The sequence below is a fragment of the Gorilla gorilla genome, chromosome 1 (assembly GCF_029281585.2).
Source record: "Gorilla gorilla gorilla isolate KB3781 chromosome 1, NHGRI_mGorGor1-v2.1_pri, whole genome shotgun sequence".
Classification (NCBI taxonomy): Eukaryota; Metazoa; Chordata; class Mammalia; order Primates; family Hominidae; genus Gorilla; species Gorilla gorilla.
Genome location: NC_073224.2, coordinates 66,602,133 through 66,619,915, shown reverse-complemented (window position 1 = coordinate 66,619,915; position 17,783 = coordinate 66,602,133). Strand labels below are relative to the sequence as shown.

Below are 17,783 nucleotides of genomic sequence, written 5' to 3'. Positions count from 1 at the left end.
TTCAGAAATGATATCATTTGTAAGATTTACCTGATTTCTGGTGTTTAGTACGACATTATATTATTTATTAGTACTATCATTCAGAATGAGAAGTTTAGGACAAGCATCTACATATTTACCTAATGACAATTTTGAAATAGCCAATTTCATTTTTATGCATTGATGCTTCCAATATTATTTGTATGAAGCTGACAAAAAAGATTCTCATACTTTGAGAAAACACTTTGAGTTATTCCACTTTTATGCATGCACTATTATATTTTTAAAGAATAAGAGATTTTAAAATACTAGTCTAATCTCAGTCAGATGACACCAATATCATGGTGTCTATCCCTGGCCACAGCATTTTAATGGGAAGTGTTTAAAAGGAAAGGTCATAGATAAAGATAAATAATTCTGTTATATGAGATGGGATTCTACTGTGAGATAACAAGACCACCACATCCTCAGAATAGAAACCCTGTCTCTACCAAAAATATAAAAAAATAGTCGAGTGTGGTGTGTGCGTGTAATACCAGCTACTTGGCAGGGTAAGGCCATAGAATCGCTTGAACCCGGGAGGTGGAGGTTGCAGTGAGCCGAGATAGTGCCACTGCACTCCATCGTGGGTGACAGAGCAAGACTCAGTCTCAAAAAAAAAAAAAAAGAAAAAAGAAAATAAAAGAAAAAATGATGTTCAGATTCCTATTTATTTGGCAGTTTAAAAGGCATCTGCTTATTCAAAAACGTAAGTAAAATTGTTTAGAAGTGATTCAAATATAGATGAGACCTATTAGAGATTCAGCCCTAACTTAATCATATTTAAAAAGCAAAAGTACAACCATTCTAAAGATTTCACGGTCAAAAACATTGTAAGATCTGGAGAAACATTAGTACCTTGGGATCTATATGGATTTACACTATGTGGCTCATCTACAAACCACTGACAGTTAATGTGATATCAGCAAATAATCAGTTTATCAATTTGTACTCCATAATATTTCTCTCTCATATGTAAGTTCATGTATCAATATCAAAAGAAGAGCCTCACTTAAAGTAACTCTCTCTATATAAGCCAAAATAAAAATTGAGATGAAAATCTCAGAAGTAAAGGTTATAAGAAAGAAATCCTGACAAAAATATGTCCTAGTAAATGAATCAGCATTTTATTTGCTGGCCCTATCAAATTAGAATTTTACAAGGACATAATGGTGTAATCTCTGAGTCCATTTGAGAAGGTAATGAAGTAATTGTTTGCCAGTGATTGATACCCAGCACAAAGAAGACAAGTAAAGAGGTGAGCAAAGAAGAGTATTCCAAAATAATTTTCAGCACAAGGTAATTGCCAAATATTTTACTGTGATTGAAGTTACTATATAACAACCAAAGACAAGCCTAAAATCAAAAAACTGGGTAAAAAATGATGTGACATTGATCCCCAAGCATATACTTGGACAATTTAACAGGAATTTAAGGAAGTAGAAATTTAATTCTGAAAATCCCTTGTTTAAATTAGTCTAATCATGTTTATTTCCTAATTGTAAAACCTTATGGAGTATTTGGCATGCATGCGTTATAGCTTTCCAAAAAGGGCTGTAGTATTCAAGAATCTCCAACTTTGTTTAACCACCACTCCCTTTTAAAAAAGGAATGTATTTATTTGAGATAAAATACGTTATCTTAGATAAATTTATTATTTTAGATTGTTGTCAGTAAAATTAATTCTTTTTAAATTAATTCTTATATAGATATAGAATATTTTCGGTCCTTTTTAAATATATTTTTTGTTAACTAACCATGGCAGTCATTATCTCAACACTTTAGTTGCTTTCTAGTAGCTTTCATGCTAGATACCAATCTCAAGCAAATAATTATTCATTACCTTCTCAGACAGACTCAGAGTTTACACTTTCTCATTGTTGTAAAAACTGAAATTGATACGGTCCAAAAAACAACATGCTGATTCTCTATAAATATAATGAGATGATCATTTTGAACTACTACATACATGCACAAATATATATATATATCCACAGAATCTCCCCCAACCCCCCCGGCCCCCAAAAAAGCATAGCCTTTTGACTCTGTTAGTATTGTCAAAATCAGCTATCTAAAAAAGGTGCCTCTATTGGGTTGAGTCTGGACATCTTTCCTGTGTACATTGTGGGCTGCAGACAGAGTTCACTGGACAAAATGTTGAGGTACCGAAGTCTATGTCCTAATCTTTCATCCGTGAGAAAAAGATGAAGAAAAGCAAGCACAACACTATATTTCTACAGACTTTAATTTTATTTTAGCATTATAGTCGTACTCTGCCTAAAATGCCCAAATTAGTGACTGGCATGGCTGACAAATAGTATAATTAAAGAGCACCAATAATTTTTATACATACACATAATACATATAAATTAGTTTAAAAAACTAATTTCAACTCACAACTGTCTAAGATATAATAAAGTGAAAGATAATTAAAAGATTTCTGAGTAGGTTAGAGTAGAAATATTATGGCAAAAATAAAACCAAGGCCATTTTAGAGCCATGGTGGCTGAAATGTAAGCTATACCAAGAATTAGATGAAAATAGGTAGCATAAGTGATAGGACAATTTTCCCTACTTTGAAACTTATTTAGAAGTTATCCCAATCAAGAACAGTGGGGTACATGCATGAATTTTTTTTCCTTCTTCTTCTGTTGTCCTCAAAAAGCTAATCTTGGCTCCCTTGAATCGGAATTCAGACAACTAAGACATTCTTTCTTAAGTAACAGTTTGTTTGCATTTAGACCATTATCTTTATGGCCAATTTTATTTTGAGTATGAAACACATGAAAGACATTTTGCAGAAAATTTATGAGTGTATTAGAAAATACCTACACACAAGAAAAGGGGTTTTCTGTTTTTGAAATGGAAAATACTTATCTAAGCACCTTTCATGCACTGGGTACTTCATATTTGCATTTCTCAATAACAACATTTAATACATAAATGTAAGGGTTTGCAAATTTACTACTTCATTATTACTGAGTATGGGCTTGTGAGTCATCCTGGAGTGCCTGAAACTAAAAAAAAATAAAATAATAAAAGATCATTTTATAACATGTAAGTGTAAGAAAAAACTAATATCCTAATTTCCATACAGTTTCATATAAAATTGCCTTCAGCAAAAGTCCCTCACATTAATATATAAATGCAATTTTTAACTAAATCATAGATTCTATAATATTAAAGAATTTGGGTCAGCCATGGTGGCTCATGCCTGTAGTCCCAGCTACTCAGGAGACTGAGGTTGGAGGATTGCTTGAGCTCAGGATGTCAAGGCCACAGTGAGCTATGATCACACCAGCCTGAGCAACAGTGTAAGACTCTGTCTCAACAAAATGAATAAGTAAAGAAATAATTTGGAGGCCATTCTGTAAGGTACTTTTATTTGTTGGGATGCACGTTTGGCTCTAGTAATATAACTCAAATAACAGTAACTTATACAAAATGGAATTTTATTCCTCTCAAATAACAGTACAACATAAACAATCCATGACTTATATGGTGGCCTCAAAGATGCTGGGTTCTACAGTTCTTCACAAGTTTCTTCAGTTACGATTTTTAGTTCTAGTCATCACATTTTCATCTTAGCTAGGGGAAAGAGATAAAAAAGATGACACATATTCTTCTTCCCTTAAGAACCAATTTAGAAGTTTCATGCATTCCTCCCATTTATATACATGTATCCACCTTAGGTGCAAGGAAGGTATACAGGTGTGATGCAGCATGTGCTCAGATGAAACTCAGGGTTGTACTAGTAAAGGAAGAGAAGATGCAAAGGAAGAAGTGTTTGTCTTCTATTAGCTACTTAGGAGGAGAAGAAATTTATTTCAGGCATTCTCTATCCTAAAGAGTGATCCACATAGCCCTGGGTGTAGGTGGGAGGAAGGTGGGAAAAGAGGGCAAGATCCTATCAGAAGATGCACAAAGTCAAAACTATTTTCATAGAAATAAATAAGACATTTTTCTTTTGCATTGTTTTGACACTTCCACTGACAGTTCTAAAGCAATGGAGAGGAAACTACTGCTGAAGGCTTACTACAAACCAATTAGTGCCACCAAACTGCTCTCCTAGTGGGGATATATTCCTTACTGATACATACTTGTAAAACAGAAAGAAATGTTTTCAAGAATGTTCATTTTGAAGCATTTAAAAGAAAGTTTACTGCATCTTAATCTTCAGTATAAATCTGCATGTCACAACAAGACACATGAATAAAGGACTTATGCTGCAGATAGCACTATAATAGTTGATTTGAGGAAAATAACTTTTGCCATTATTTTAGTTGCAGGCTGAGGTAGCCACGTTTTTCATGGAAAACCATTTTTACTTGACATAGTTTGACAGAAAAATGATGGTTATTCAGACTTGGACACTTGGTGGATCTGTTATCAAAACTTAAAAAAATGAAGCTGTTGCTTCAGGACAAACAACTGATTTATTTAACGGCAATGATAACAATAAAGCATTCAAGTGAACAATACAGAACTTGTATCTGCCACTAGAAGACTGACAGCTTTCTAAAATGTAAAGGCTTTCTCATGAGTCCAATGATGATATTAATAATAAGTTCTTTTGTTATTGCCTACTGAAATATGTCAGCATTTGGAAGATTTTCATATATAAGTTGAAAGAGCATATATAGGAGTGCATGACATAGCTATTATATAATGAATAGGTAGACTTCAACCCATTTTTCTCTGTGTCATTAAAATATTCCATTACATCTCACCTTATTTTGTTAATAAAATGTGAATAACTTCATAATAATAATATATTCAATTGTTTTCATTGCTTGCTGCAGCCTGTGTGTCCTGACTCAGAAGATCTGAGTGTGTACTTCTATTCACAACTCTGTGTTCAGTGACATCACATTGGTAGATTGACCTTGACTGTGGTAGTGAACAAAAATTTTTAAATATTGTTCATCAAAGCTTTCTTTTTTCCTAAAGAGTTGTTTGCTAAACTTTTACCAACACTTCATTAAATGTAGTATTTCTATGGATCCTTGCTGCTCTGTGAATGGCAGCACAACATAGTATAGCTCAGTTACGTTTTAGGAATTATACTATGATAGTTTTCAATAATTGCTGACATAATTTGGCTCTGTGTCCCTACTCAAATCTCACCTCGAATTATAATCCCCACATTAGGGAGGGACCTAGTGTGAGGTAATTGTAGGGGCAGTTTCCCCTGTGCTGTTCTCATGAGTAAGTAAGTTCTCACAAGATCTGATGGTTTAAAAGTATAGCACTTCCCCCCTAGCTTCCTTTCTCTCTCTCTCCTCTGGGTGCCATGCAAGTTGTGTCTTGCTTCCCCTTTGCCTTATTCCATGATTCTAAGTTTCCTGCAGTCTCCCCAGCCAGGAAGAACTGTGAGTCAATTAAGCCTCTTTTCTTTAGAAATTACCAAGTCTCAGGTAGTTCTTTATAGCAGTGTGGAAGCAGACAATACAATTGCTGTAATCACTATCTTGTGATGAAATTAGTAAGCCATTGTTACATATCTGCAAAGTTTTAGAATAGGAGCAAAAGTTGACTACCTCAAGGAAACCAAATTGTCACAGGCTTTAGAGTTTATTCAAGTAAGAAAAATGATTTTTATGTCGCATGAATTCCTCAGAGCAAAAATGGTGAGATTAATCTGAATGTCAAGCTTTATTGAAAAGGAAGAACTATACACTCTACAGAGTAACTTTAATCTATCTGTCATTATATAGGAAATGTGAAAATATCTTATTGGTGGAGATGTACTTTGAAGGTCTTGTTTGTTTTTGCTTATTTTTCAAGATCTTAGCAGATCATAAATTGAGGGACTGTTTTTAGGGTGAGAAAAGTTCAAGGGAATGACTGAGAACAATTCCATAAAGGCAAGAAAAAAATATAATTTGTAATGAAAGCGAATTACTGGTATGGCTTATCTAAGTCTTCTTCAAAAATTTCTGAAAATGTAACTTACAAACACCCAATGTTCAGTTTACACTCTACCATATTCTACCCTCCTAGAATCCAGTACATATTTTTTTTTTTGTTTTCCTGATGTCATTTCGTATTATTCTTTTAAAATGGAAAAAAAGAGAGATAGAAACAAAATGTTACATTGGCAGTAAAAGAAAAACGGGGATGGAAAATATCAAACTTCAATAAATTTATCTAGCAAGAAGTCTGCATTGTTTTTGTGTGTGTGGTGACTAATAGTCAACTTAGGAATTATGCTAAATTAAAAAAAAAGAAAGTCAAGAAAATTCTGTGGCAATATTTGACTTATTTAATTTAGAAGTTTTGGAAAACAAAGATTTATCTCTACTATGTTGAATTCTAATGCAAATATTACACTTCTATTTTATTCTACTTATTTGTGTTGGACGCTCCCAGTTTGAACTGGGATTTCAGCTTCCCACATTTTCATTACAAAACTTGAACTTGTATAGCATTTTTGTATGTCAACTTATAATTCATTTATTTCTACTAGAAATTAATGTGGCTTCCATGATATATTTTACTCTAGTATCTGCTCAATTGCAGTTTCTGTTTCTTCACTCACCTCACATATATCTACACTTTCTGATAATACAGTCTTCCCTCAGTATCCCAAGAGGATTGGTTCCAGGAATTCCTCCATCCCCCCAATATCAAAAAAAAAAATTAACACATACTCAAGACCCACGGTAAGCCTTGCAGAATCTGAGGATACAAAAGTCAGCCCTCCTTATGCATGGGTTTCGCATCCCATAAATACTATATTTTTCATCCACCAGGTTGAGGATGAGGAACTTGGTGATGGAAAAGGTTGCGTGAAAATCTTTTTGATTGGGAGAAATCTGCATATAACTGGACCCACGCAGCTCAAACTCATGTTGTTCAAATGTCAGCTGGATTCAGATTTCATGGATTCCTGTGAACCAATGATTGCCATTCCTTGAGATTGGATTCCCTGAGATTGTCCAAATCTTCCCTGAGCTTCAGACATACATATCGAGCTCTAGACGTACTAGTTAAAAAGAACCCTAAAGTCAATGTCTTTATAACCAGACTCATCAATTTGCTTCCTAATTCACCTCATCTTCTTGCACTTTCTATTTTGGGTAAAATAATGTATTTCATGGTTTTCTAATTGCTTTTAACCTACATATATAAAGCATAAGGCTCATTATAATCAAATAACAAGATCTTCACCCAGCCACAGTTTCCGGGATTGGAATGTTCCCTGGGAGTACACAAAAAGACATATTAAATATCTTATTTGTGGAGGAAATAAGAAAACTTATGAGATGCATAAAATAATGATTTATAGCAGTGCTTAGAGGAAGCTTTATTGATGTGAATGACTGTATTTAAAAAGATGAAAGCAATAACAAGGAATCAACCTAGGTTGCCAACAATGGTGGACTGGATAAAAAAATATGGTACATACATACCATGGAATACTACATAGCCATAAAAAATAAAATCACGTCCTTTGCAGTAACATGAATGCAGCTTGAGGCCATTATCCTGAGTGAGTTAATGCAAGAATAGAAAGCCAATTAATGTGTGTATTTATTTATAAGTGGGAACTGATATAGTTTGGCTGTGTTCCCACCCAAATCTCATCTTGAATTACCACATGTTGTGGAAGGGACCCCGTGGGAGGTAATTGAATCATGGGGCAGGTCTTTCCCACGCTGTTCTTGTGATAGTGAATAAGTCTCATGAGATTCTATAGTATTAAAAACGGGAGTTTCCCTGCACAAGTTCTCTCTTTGCCTGCTGCCATTCATGTAAGATGTGACTTGCTCCTCCTTGTCTTCTGCCATGATTGTGAGGCCTCCACCAGCCACGTGGAACTGTAAGTTCATTAAACCTCTTTTTCTTCCCAGTCTCAAATATGTCTTTATCCGCAGCATAAAAATCGAGTAATACAAGAACTAAACATTCGGTACTTATGGACATAAACATGCTAAAGTAGACATTAGAGACTATTAGAGTGGAGAGAAAGTGAGGGGGCCAATTATTGAAAACCACTGGGTACTATGCTCATTACCTGGGTGACGGGATCAATCATACCTCAAACCTCAGCATCATGCAATATACCTATAAAACAAATGTGTACATTTACCACCTGAATCTAAAATAAAAGTTGAAAAATTAAAAAGAATAAAATAAAAGAATGTTTTATTCCCAAAAGGTGAAAATTCTCAAATTAATAACTTATTCCAAGAAACCAGAAAAAGAAAATGATATTAAACACACAGCAAAGAGGAAAAAATAATAGAATTGGTATGAAAAATAAACTAAAAATGAAAAAATAATAAGGACTATCAAGAAAACTAAAAGTTAGTGAAAAATGAAAATGAGGTTGAAAAACTTTTAGCTAAACTGACCACAGGGAGGGGGAGAGAGAGAGACTGAGAGAGAGAGAGAGAGAGAGAAAGAAAAGAGAAAGGACTGCCTAGGAAAATGAAAAGACACCTTAAATAATAGAAGTAATTATTTGTATATCATACAACTGATAAGGAACTTGCAATCAGAACATATGAAGTCCTCTTACAACTCAATGCTCACTTTCAAAAAAATATTGAAATCTGTGAAGGATTTGAATAGACATTTTTCCATAAAAGATATACAATGAACATGAAAAGATGTTCAAAGCACATGAAAAGATGTTCAATATTGTTAGTCATTAGGGAAATTTAAATCAAAACCAAAAGATATTATTTCATATTCACTTCGATGGCTATAACCAAAATGATACAAAATCACAAGTGTTGAAGATAATGTGGAGAGATTGGAGTTGTCATTTGTGACTGGTGAAAATATAAAATGGTGCAGCCACTGTGAAAAACAGTTTGGTAGCTTCTCAAAACGTTAAATATAGTTGTCTCATGACTCAGCATTTCTCCACTTTGGTATATACCCAAGAAAATTGAAACATATGTCCACATAAAAAAGTGTACATGAATGTTTGTAGAAGCATTATTCATAATAGCTTAGAAGTACAACAAGCCAAATCTTCATCAAGTGATGAACGAATAAACAATATGTGGTATACCCATACTACTGATGCTACAACATAGAAGAACCTGAAAGCAGTTTGCTAAGTGAAAGAAGCTAGTCACAAAAGGCCATATATTGTACGATCCCATTTATAGAAAATGTCCAAAATAGGCAAATCTATAGAGACAAATAGTAGATTAGACAAATTTATAGAGAGAAACAGCCTTGGACTGGGTGAAGGTTTATGAGGAGTGACTGCTAATTGGTAATCCATTCCTTTTTGAGGCAATGAAAATGACCTCACCTTAGATTATGGTGGTTGCATAGTTTTTTTTTTTATACTAGACACCAATAAATTGTAAAACCAACCAAACAAAAACAATCCAACGTTTTCTTTTTAAATGGATGTTTAAAATTATGTACTAACCTTCAGGGTTTTTTTTCCAGCAAAAGAAATCTATAATTATAGAGTTCTCATCTTAATGATTTAAGCACCAAGTCAAAATTCAAGCATTTTATGTAAGAGATACTGATACAAACATATATTTCTTGTGATACTGTCCTACATTTTCCCGTAGCTTTTTGTTTTCAAACTGACCTCAAATAGATAAATACAACTTTTTATTACACTTACTTGTCAGTACATCCTAAAGCAGGAAATTCAAACTCTGCTTCCCCAAGTCAGTTCAGACACAAATAATTTAATTGTCGTCATCATTCCTATTAAATTTCAGAAGCTTTCATAGTAATTTTCAGAAGTTTTTGTAGAATTAGGTTTGTGGTTTTCTATACACTGGTTATAGAAAATACATCTTGAATTATTTTATCTGAAAATTATGTATTGAGGAATTTTAATTTCTCATCCTGTTTGTTTCCTAGGCTCACAATGTAACCATAGGGTTTGTGCTTTTCTGCTCACTGTAATGCAATTATTAGTTGGCTACAACACATAATAAATTAGAATGATTTCTTCATTTTGATAAGAAAAGAAAAAAGAAATAAGTGCTAGTGTATATTTTTCTCATTGTACTATTACTTTGAAAAATAACTATAATTTATTATTTGAGACTTAATATATTGTTTTCAAATTATCTCTAATAGTATAAATTAGATCATGATTTGTATATTAACACACCTGCATTCAGAAAAATAAATAGAACTCACTTTTTCGTCAATAAACTTAATTGCTTACATTACCACAAATGTCTTACCTTTGTCTTGGCAGGCTGATGAGGGGTTGTTTATGACACCTCTTGCTAAGGCTAAAAAGCTTGTGTACAATTTTCTGCGCCTTTAGGAAAAGTTGTTTCATGCTGTTCTCCAGTTGTTCATAACGGCGCTGAAAATTAGAATCCATTGTCCACAAATGCATTATAGTAGATGTGTTGAGGAAATAATTCATAGGTAGCCTTTTCATAAATAACTTGAATTCATCTGAAAAATGTCAAAATTCAACACTTTAATTATGAAACAATTATTTTTTGTTTTTCACAAACACGTATAATATGTCAATATTAAGAACAAATACATATACACATATATGTCAAATTAAGAACAAATAAATACAGTGCATCATTTGTGAGTAGCAAATTAATAGAAGATGGGGTTTTTAGATGCTTTAGAATTATCTTCTTTGCTGTTCCCTTTAAAATAGAACTTTCATAAAAGAAGAAAACTAAAATAATTTGTGCTAAAGCAAATAGTTGAAGCAGAAAGTTTAAGTTCAACTTAATTTTTCTGTGTGCTTCTTTTAAACGTCTTTCAGTAAACTTTCTTCAATACATAATCATTAATCTGACTTTCATTTTTGGCAGTGGTATTAATAATCCTTTGTGTATTTAAAAACCTTTTCAGAAATTTTTATTAACTCAGAATAGAAAATATATAAAATTGCTACCAAATAATTGTATCGGTTTTTAAAGAAAAACAAAAACCTTTTTAAATATAAAAATTTAGATTTTAAATATAAAATTATAAAATTAAACTACGCACCCTAATTATAACTGATCTTATTTTTAACCCTCTTTGTAACTGACTATATTCTAATTTGTTATGACTAACCATTTAAAACATGAGTACATGCTAAAAAAATACTGAAAAGAATTTAAAGCTGAAATATTGGCTTTTGTTTTTGAGTCAATAATTGTGCTGTCTTTTCAACTGTCTCGTTTAACCAACATTAGGAATAAAAGTTGATGCTACACTAAAATAAATAATAATCAAGAAGAGCTAATAAATATCTGAACACAAAAGATAGTTGAAATAATTTTCTAAAGGTGGAAACAACTAGACTGTTAATCAACAAATATGAGCATAAACAAAATGTATTATATACATACAATAGAATATTATTCAGCCATAACAATGAATAAAGTTCTGACACATGCTACAGCATAGACGGACCTTTAAGATATTACACTCAGTGAAATAAACCAGACACAAAAAGAAAAATATATTGTATGACTTCCCTTTAATGAAATATCAATGCTGGGAAATGCAACTTTTTAACAATTCACAGTGAATTATATTCATGAACATTGGGTTTATTTTTCCTAGATCAAATAAGTACAGAGTTCTGGCATCTTTCCGGCATTGAAGGAATAGACTTTTATCTTAAAAAAGAAGGAAAACTAAGCAAGGTAACAGTAGTTTTTACAGAAAAAAGAAAAGAGAAAACATTTTATAGGGCGTATCTGTCCAATATACTTCAAACCATTTTTTAAGTAAGCAGAGTGTAAATAATAGATGCATTTTTTTTTTTTTTTTTTTTTTTGAGATGGGGTTTTGCTCGTTACCCAGGCTAGAGTGCAAAGGTGCCATCTCGGTTCACTGCAACCTCCACATCCTGGGTTCAAGCAATTCTCCTGCCTCAGCCTCCCGAGTAGCTGTGATTACAGTGCATGCCACCAGGCCCAGCTACTTTTTTGTAATTTTTTAGCTGACCAACAAGGTGAAACCCCATCTCTGCCTCCCAAAGTGATGGGATTACAGGAGTAGAGCCACTCTGCCTGGCCTATAATTCCAATTTGATCATATCCTATATTTTATTTGGTCCCATTTGTGTCTTTTGTTAAATTCCCTCTTTTGAATAAAGAGTTAATGCATGGAAATTGGAAAGCATTTCTTGGATTTTTTACATAGCAGATGCCACTATTTTCAAAACTAATTACTCATTTCATTGTCATCTTTTACTTGAATAGTTTTGAAAATCCTTTATTGTATTGTAGGCATACATAGTTTAATTATGTTCATTGTTTGTTATAATAGTATTGGGAAGGGATTTAAATTCATAAATTTTATTGAAGATAAGGAGTATTTTTAAATACATTTTAACTGAACTAAAGTGAGTATAACAATGTATGGCAGCTGAAAATTGCCAGTATGTGATTTCTAAGAAATAGGGTTTTAATATGACACTTGAATAATTACTTCATTATGAAATCATTAAGAGTCACCACTGTCACCCAAAACATTTACTGAACACCTGTTGTGCACAGAACATACAGATGTTTCAATCCGTGACAACAAATATGAATAAACCTGTCTTTTTATTTTAAAAAATGACTAATGATGTGCAATATTTTCAGATGTTAAAACTAACATCTTCAGTATCTGAAATTCACTCTACTTAGAAGACCCCCAGAAATATTCCTGTGGATATCTTTTCTTTTATTGTTGGCAATTAGTAAAATTTATATTTATAGAATACAGAAATAAAATTTGAATGATGCATTAGAATTATAAATAAACAATTTACATAACTACAGAAATAAAACACAATTGTTAGGGATGCCAGATAACATTTTATCTTATAGGAATTACCAAAGCTATGTAAAAAATAAAGTATTATTTGCTTTTAAAGTGGAAAATACACAACAGCCATACTTTTGGGGATACATAAATAAGCCTGTAAAAGAAAACAAATCAATACCATGTAAAAATTACCCAGAAAAAGTTAATCTAAAATATTGGTAATTAGAGAGATTTTATTCTACAAATATCTCTGTGTTAAGTATGTATCAAGTGAGTACTTTTCATGGCATAATTTTGAGGACGATGGAGAAACAAAGTAACAAACTGCAAAAACAATAATAATGGGAATATACATCATCTAAGCTGGCAGGAATTTATAGTCAGTCACAGTCTTCTTAAAACTTTTCACATGAAGCAAATAATAATACATAGTGAAATGTATTATATTAATGAATTCTGTGGAAATAAATAGAATTAGACTGGGTGACAACTTTCTAATAAATTATAGATGAATAATGAGGCATGATGTTAACTCTCTGGACTACTACTACTTCTCCATTAAAAATTGAGTAATTTTGAAAATAGTTAAACAAGGTTTGTTGCGCCTTTATCCTTTTTCCATCAATAGAAAATCTAGTAAACACTTGATAACTAATTAGCTAATTTTGAAACTAATAGCTATAAATATTAATTCAATTATTTATCCCAGTAATCCTTCATGCAAATTTTATTGGAGCAATTTTATATGCAAAACACAGGTAAGACTTGGTTTCATAACTCTGTTAGCAAAAAGTTTTATTAACACCACTATATTCAATTATCTTATGTATTTATGTCTTTGGCATAAATTTATGTTTATTTCCATGCTTTGCAATTGAATTAAACTGATGAGAGTGGGGAACTGAAAATTTTGGGGATGTTAAAGAATCAGACTCAGATACATACCCCCGATTGGAATTTTTGCCCTTACTAATAAACATAAAAAAACTTTGACCAATGCAGTTAATTTTGTACTTTCAAATGTTCAGAACCTCTATTCAGAACTGCTTTAGAATATATTTTCAAAGATATTCTAAAGCATTCTAAGTTTTCTAGAGTTTTGAGGGTATATAATTTACTTCCTGAATTACATAAAACATTAATCAGTTTTTCATTATTTGTAAATAATTTCTTGAGTTATAAATCAACTAAAATAACTCAAAACAGAAGCTGCTGTCATTGGTAAGCAGGACTATGGATAGGGAGTATTGAAAGAGGAAACTTGTGCTTGCTTTTATGATTGTTATTAATTCAAATTATTGTGCTAATTATATTACAATTTATATTAATATTGTGAATACATATAAAATATAAGCACAATACTACAGAATTATCAATACACCAAGTACATATCTTCTGTTTCAGACATTGATTTTTTATTTATTATTTTTTAGAGACAAGGTTTCACTCTATTGCCCAGGCTGAAGTAGAGTGGCATGATCATAGCTCATTGTAACCTTGAGCTCTTGGGCTCACGCAATTCTCCGGCCTCGTCTGCTCCAGCAGGTAGGATTACATGCCTAGCTAATGTTTTATCTTTTATCTCTTTTTTTTTTTGGTAGACATGGGGTCTTACCATATTGTACAGGCTCAAGCAATCCTCCCATCTCATCGACCCAAAACGCTGGAGTTTCAGGTATGACCTACAGTGCCTGGCCTCAGACATTTAAATAAAATGACATTATTTAATTACTTGTTAACATGAGGTAAAACTCTACTGGCTCACATTTTATGTGTGTTTTTTTTAAAATCAATGTATATATTGGTATAATTCAAGTATTTCAGTAGAAATGACAATGCAATATGGGTAATACATTTATTATGAAAGCATAGCAACAGTTTCACTACAATGATAGAAAAAATACATAATATCTAACAAAATACATAAAGGCTGATCACAGGGTATGTAAAATAAAAAGAGAAATAGAAAAAAACATATGTCTGATATATATATATATAAAGAATCCATGCAAACATTTGTTTTTACACAGAAAAAAATGATCATTTCTGATTTTATATACCAATCCAATGACTTTAAATTCATTTCTTCTACTTATGTTTGTGAACATAGGATTTCTTGGAAAATAATACGTGCTCATAACAAATTCTAGTAACACAAATTTTTTGTAAGCAATAAACTAAAAAAAAAAGTATTACTTTCTCACACTAAATGCAAAACTTTGGGGCTTTCCATACATGAACACATAGCAAGTATGCAATGTTTCATTGGCTGGGTTTTTATTTTTTTTTATTTTTTTATTTGTGTGTGTGTGTGTGTGTGTGTGTTTTGCTGTTGTTTAGTCTACAGTTGGTTTAGACGCAATACTAAGTACTAATTCCAAAGCTGACAAATAAATATGAAACTATGTTTTCAATGTTATTGATCAACCAGAACACCCTCTAATAAAGCTATTTCTTGTTTCTTGAGAACCACATTTTCCTGGAATATGAGTTCCTCTGTCTTCTGATTTTCAGTGGCAAAAAAAAAAAAATATTCTAGCAAATAAGTTAATCAAAAACCTCGACACTACAGAAATACTAGCTTTAAGTCAGTAAGATACAAAATTGGCAAGATATAAAAGAAGTGGGAATGTGAGTGAGAAGAAAGATTCACGGCAAGAAAAGTTGAGACAGAGAAATTCCAGGCAGTGTCCTGAATAGCAGAAAGTTACCAAGGGATGAAATGGCACCTGCTCCTCCAGGGAGCACTACTAATACACAAATTTTGACCCACGCTATAACCCTTAGTAGAACTGGTAGATTTTTTACGTTTGCAAACTTTTTTTCTCCTAACGGTTCTAAGGGACTATTTCAATGATTTGTATTGGTTTTGAAATTTCCCAATATCTACAGTAAATCACTGATATGACTTTGAGTGACCACGCATCAATGTAAGTCTATTCAAACCATTCTATAAGCCATGGGTATAGAGTTTATACAGAAATTGACAAAATACTATAATGCTGCATAAAGTAAATGGCAAGCCTGTTTAATAGCTTGTGAACTGGACAATTTTATGAGGCTACAAAGTGATGGGTACATAAGGGTATAAATCAGAAACAGATTCTAATTCCTTAGTAGCTGCCAGAAATAAGGTATGCTGTTTCTCACTATTTTATTTTTCTCTGAAAGATGCATCATGTTTTATATTAAAGCATTTTGATACATCAAGCCAATTAATCTGTCTCTCATTGGGTTGCCCTGTTTATGACCCCATTCATCTGTTTGAGAAATTACTCAAATACAGCCTTATCTCTTAGAAGCTGGAAAACCCAGGTCCTCACTCTCCCCGTGTCCTTGCAACTACAGAGGGATTGGGTGTATCATTTAAACTAGAAGAAACAGGTGTACCACCCAGATTTTGATCTTAAGTTGTTAATGCAAAGACAAAGAGAGTGCCTAGAGAAATTTTCTCAGGAGAGAATGTTTGCAGCAGTAATGGTAATGGTTAGTTGGTTAGTTCCATATGGTGCTGTTCATTGCAGTTAGCAGTGTTGACCTCACTAAATACGTCTTATGCATTTCTTTTTTTTAAGATGGGGTCTCACTCTATCACTCAGGCTGGAGTCCAGTGGGGTGATTTCGGCTCACTACAACCTCCACCACCAGGGTTCAAGTGATTCTCGTCCCTCAGCCTCCCAAGTAGCTGGGATTATAGGCGCATACCACTACTTCCGGCTAATTTTTTATATTTTTAGTAGAGACGGGGATTCACCATGCTGGCCAGGCTGGCCTTGAATTCCTGACCTCGGGTGATCTGCCCGCCTCGGCCTCCCAAAGTGTTGGGATTACATGCGTGAGACATCGCGCGGGGCCTATGAAATTTTTTTTTACTGTTTCCTGTGTAGCACATGAGTAGGTTTCCCTACTTTTCTTGGTGATTTGATGTGCCATCCAGAATCCCTTTATCCGATTTTGGATTTTGGTTGTGTCACCCAAAATCCCTGAATTTATCCGATTAAGTGAGCTAGAGCCTGTTTGTCTTATTTACATCAAGGAATCTGGGCTTATACAGGTACAGATACCAGAAGTGGTTTGGTAAAAGCTTCCAAAGAAAATTGAGAGCATATGTGGTTTGTTTCCTACTGGCTGGGGCAAAAAGCTTCATAAACCTACACAGTATTAAGGGTAGAATTTTGACATTAGAAATTCCACCTCTGCCCACCTAGAATGAAGTGTGTGTTGCAGAAATGGCATTTGGACCTATATGCCTGCATATAATTGAATGAAGAGCATGAAAAATTCAAAGACTGTGGGTGAGTTTACTACTAATAGAGATGGTTTGCTTAAAGTGCCCCAATTCCTACCCATTCAAAGTACAGAATGAATGTGAGACTTTCAAAGCCTGTGCTAAATAAATCTTTTACCTCTTGCAGCTGTAGGGCTTCAAAACAAGCTTTGACCCCAGGATTGAATTTAAATTCCTTTCAGATCTGTTATGTTAAAGTTACAAAGAACCGTGATTGGAGAGGCATGGGAACCTCGGAACTGAAGGGTAGATATGTAGGATGACTGGAATTGATTTAAAATAATCTAAAGCATAAACTTTTGCTTTCCCACCCTTGTGAAGCCAATTCTTATGCCCATTATGCCCCAGGGGAGCTTATTAAAAATATTCAAAGGGAAGGATAATTTTCCAACAGACTACCAAGAATTTGCTCATTTTTTATTGGAGGAAAAAGCATTAAATGCATGGGTAAAAGGAATGCTAGTATCTCTGAGTGCTGTATTGGCATTTGTCTATAGGATAGGGACATAAGAGTGAAAATCGGTGTGAAATCAGTTCAGCTCTGACTTCAATGAATATATAATTACCCTCTGTACTGAGGCCCAGTAGCAACTATTAGCCGTCAGAGTCACAGTGAACATAGGTATTGTAATACACAGATAGATCAATGTGCTACTTAGAAATGTTTAACCTGTAGAAATTTTAGAGTTTACTAATCAGATTATGCGCCTTGACAAATACATGACCAGTGCCTTGAGGTCCTATTTAATTT

The 17,783-nt window shown here is 33.1% G+C and overlaps 1 protein-coding gene and 1 long non-coding RNA gene across 7 annotated transcripts in view; both read right to left on the bottom strand.

The window, feature by feature from the left end:
* Positions 1-17,783, bottom strand: part of BRINP3 (BMP/retinoic acid inducible neural specific 3) — a 390,799-nt gene that overhangs the window by 55,584 nt on the left and 317,432 nt on the right. For all 6 annotated transcript variants that reach the window (XM_019028084.3, XM_055378107.2, XM_055378100.2 and 3 more), the window contains one exon: positions 10,203-10,425. In XM_019028084.3, coding sequence (XP_018883629.1) covers positions 10,203-10,425 — 223 coding nt within the window. The remainder of the gene's footprint in view (positions 1-10,202; positions 10,426-17,783) is intronic.
* On the bottom strand, positions 3,450-5,456 carry LOC134759206 (uncharacterized). The gene is made up of 2 exons (XR_010135184.1): positions 4,749-5,456; positions 3,450-3,606 (listed from the first exon to the last, which is right to left on the bottom strand). It is a non-coding gene; the product is annotated as an uncharacterized lncRNA (long non-coding RNA).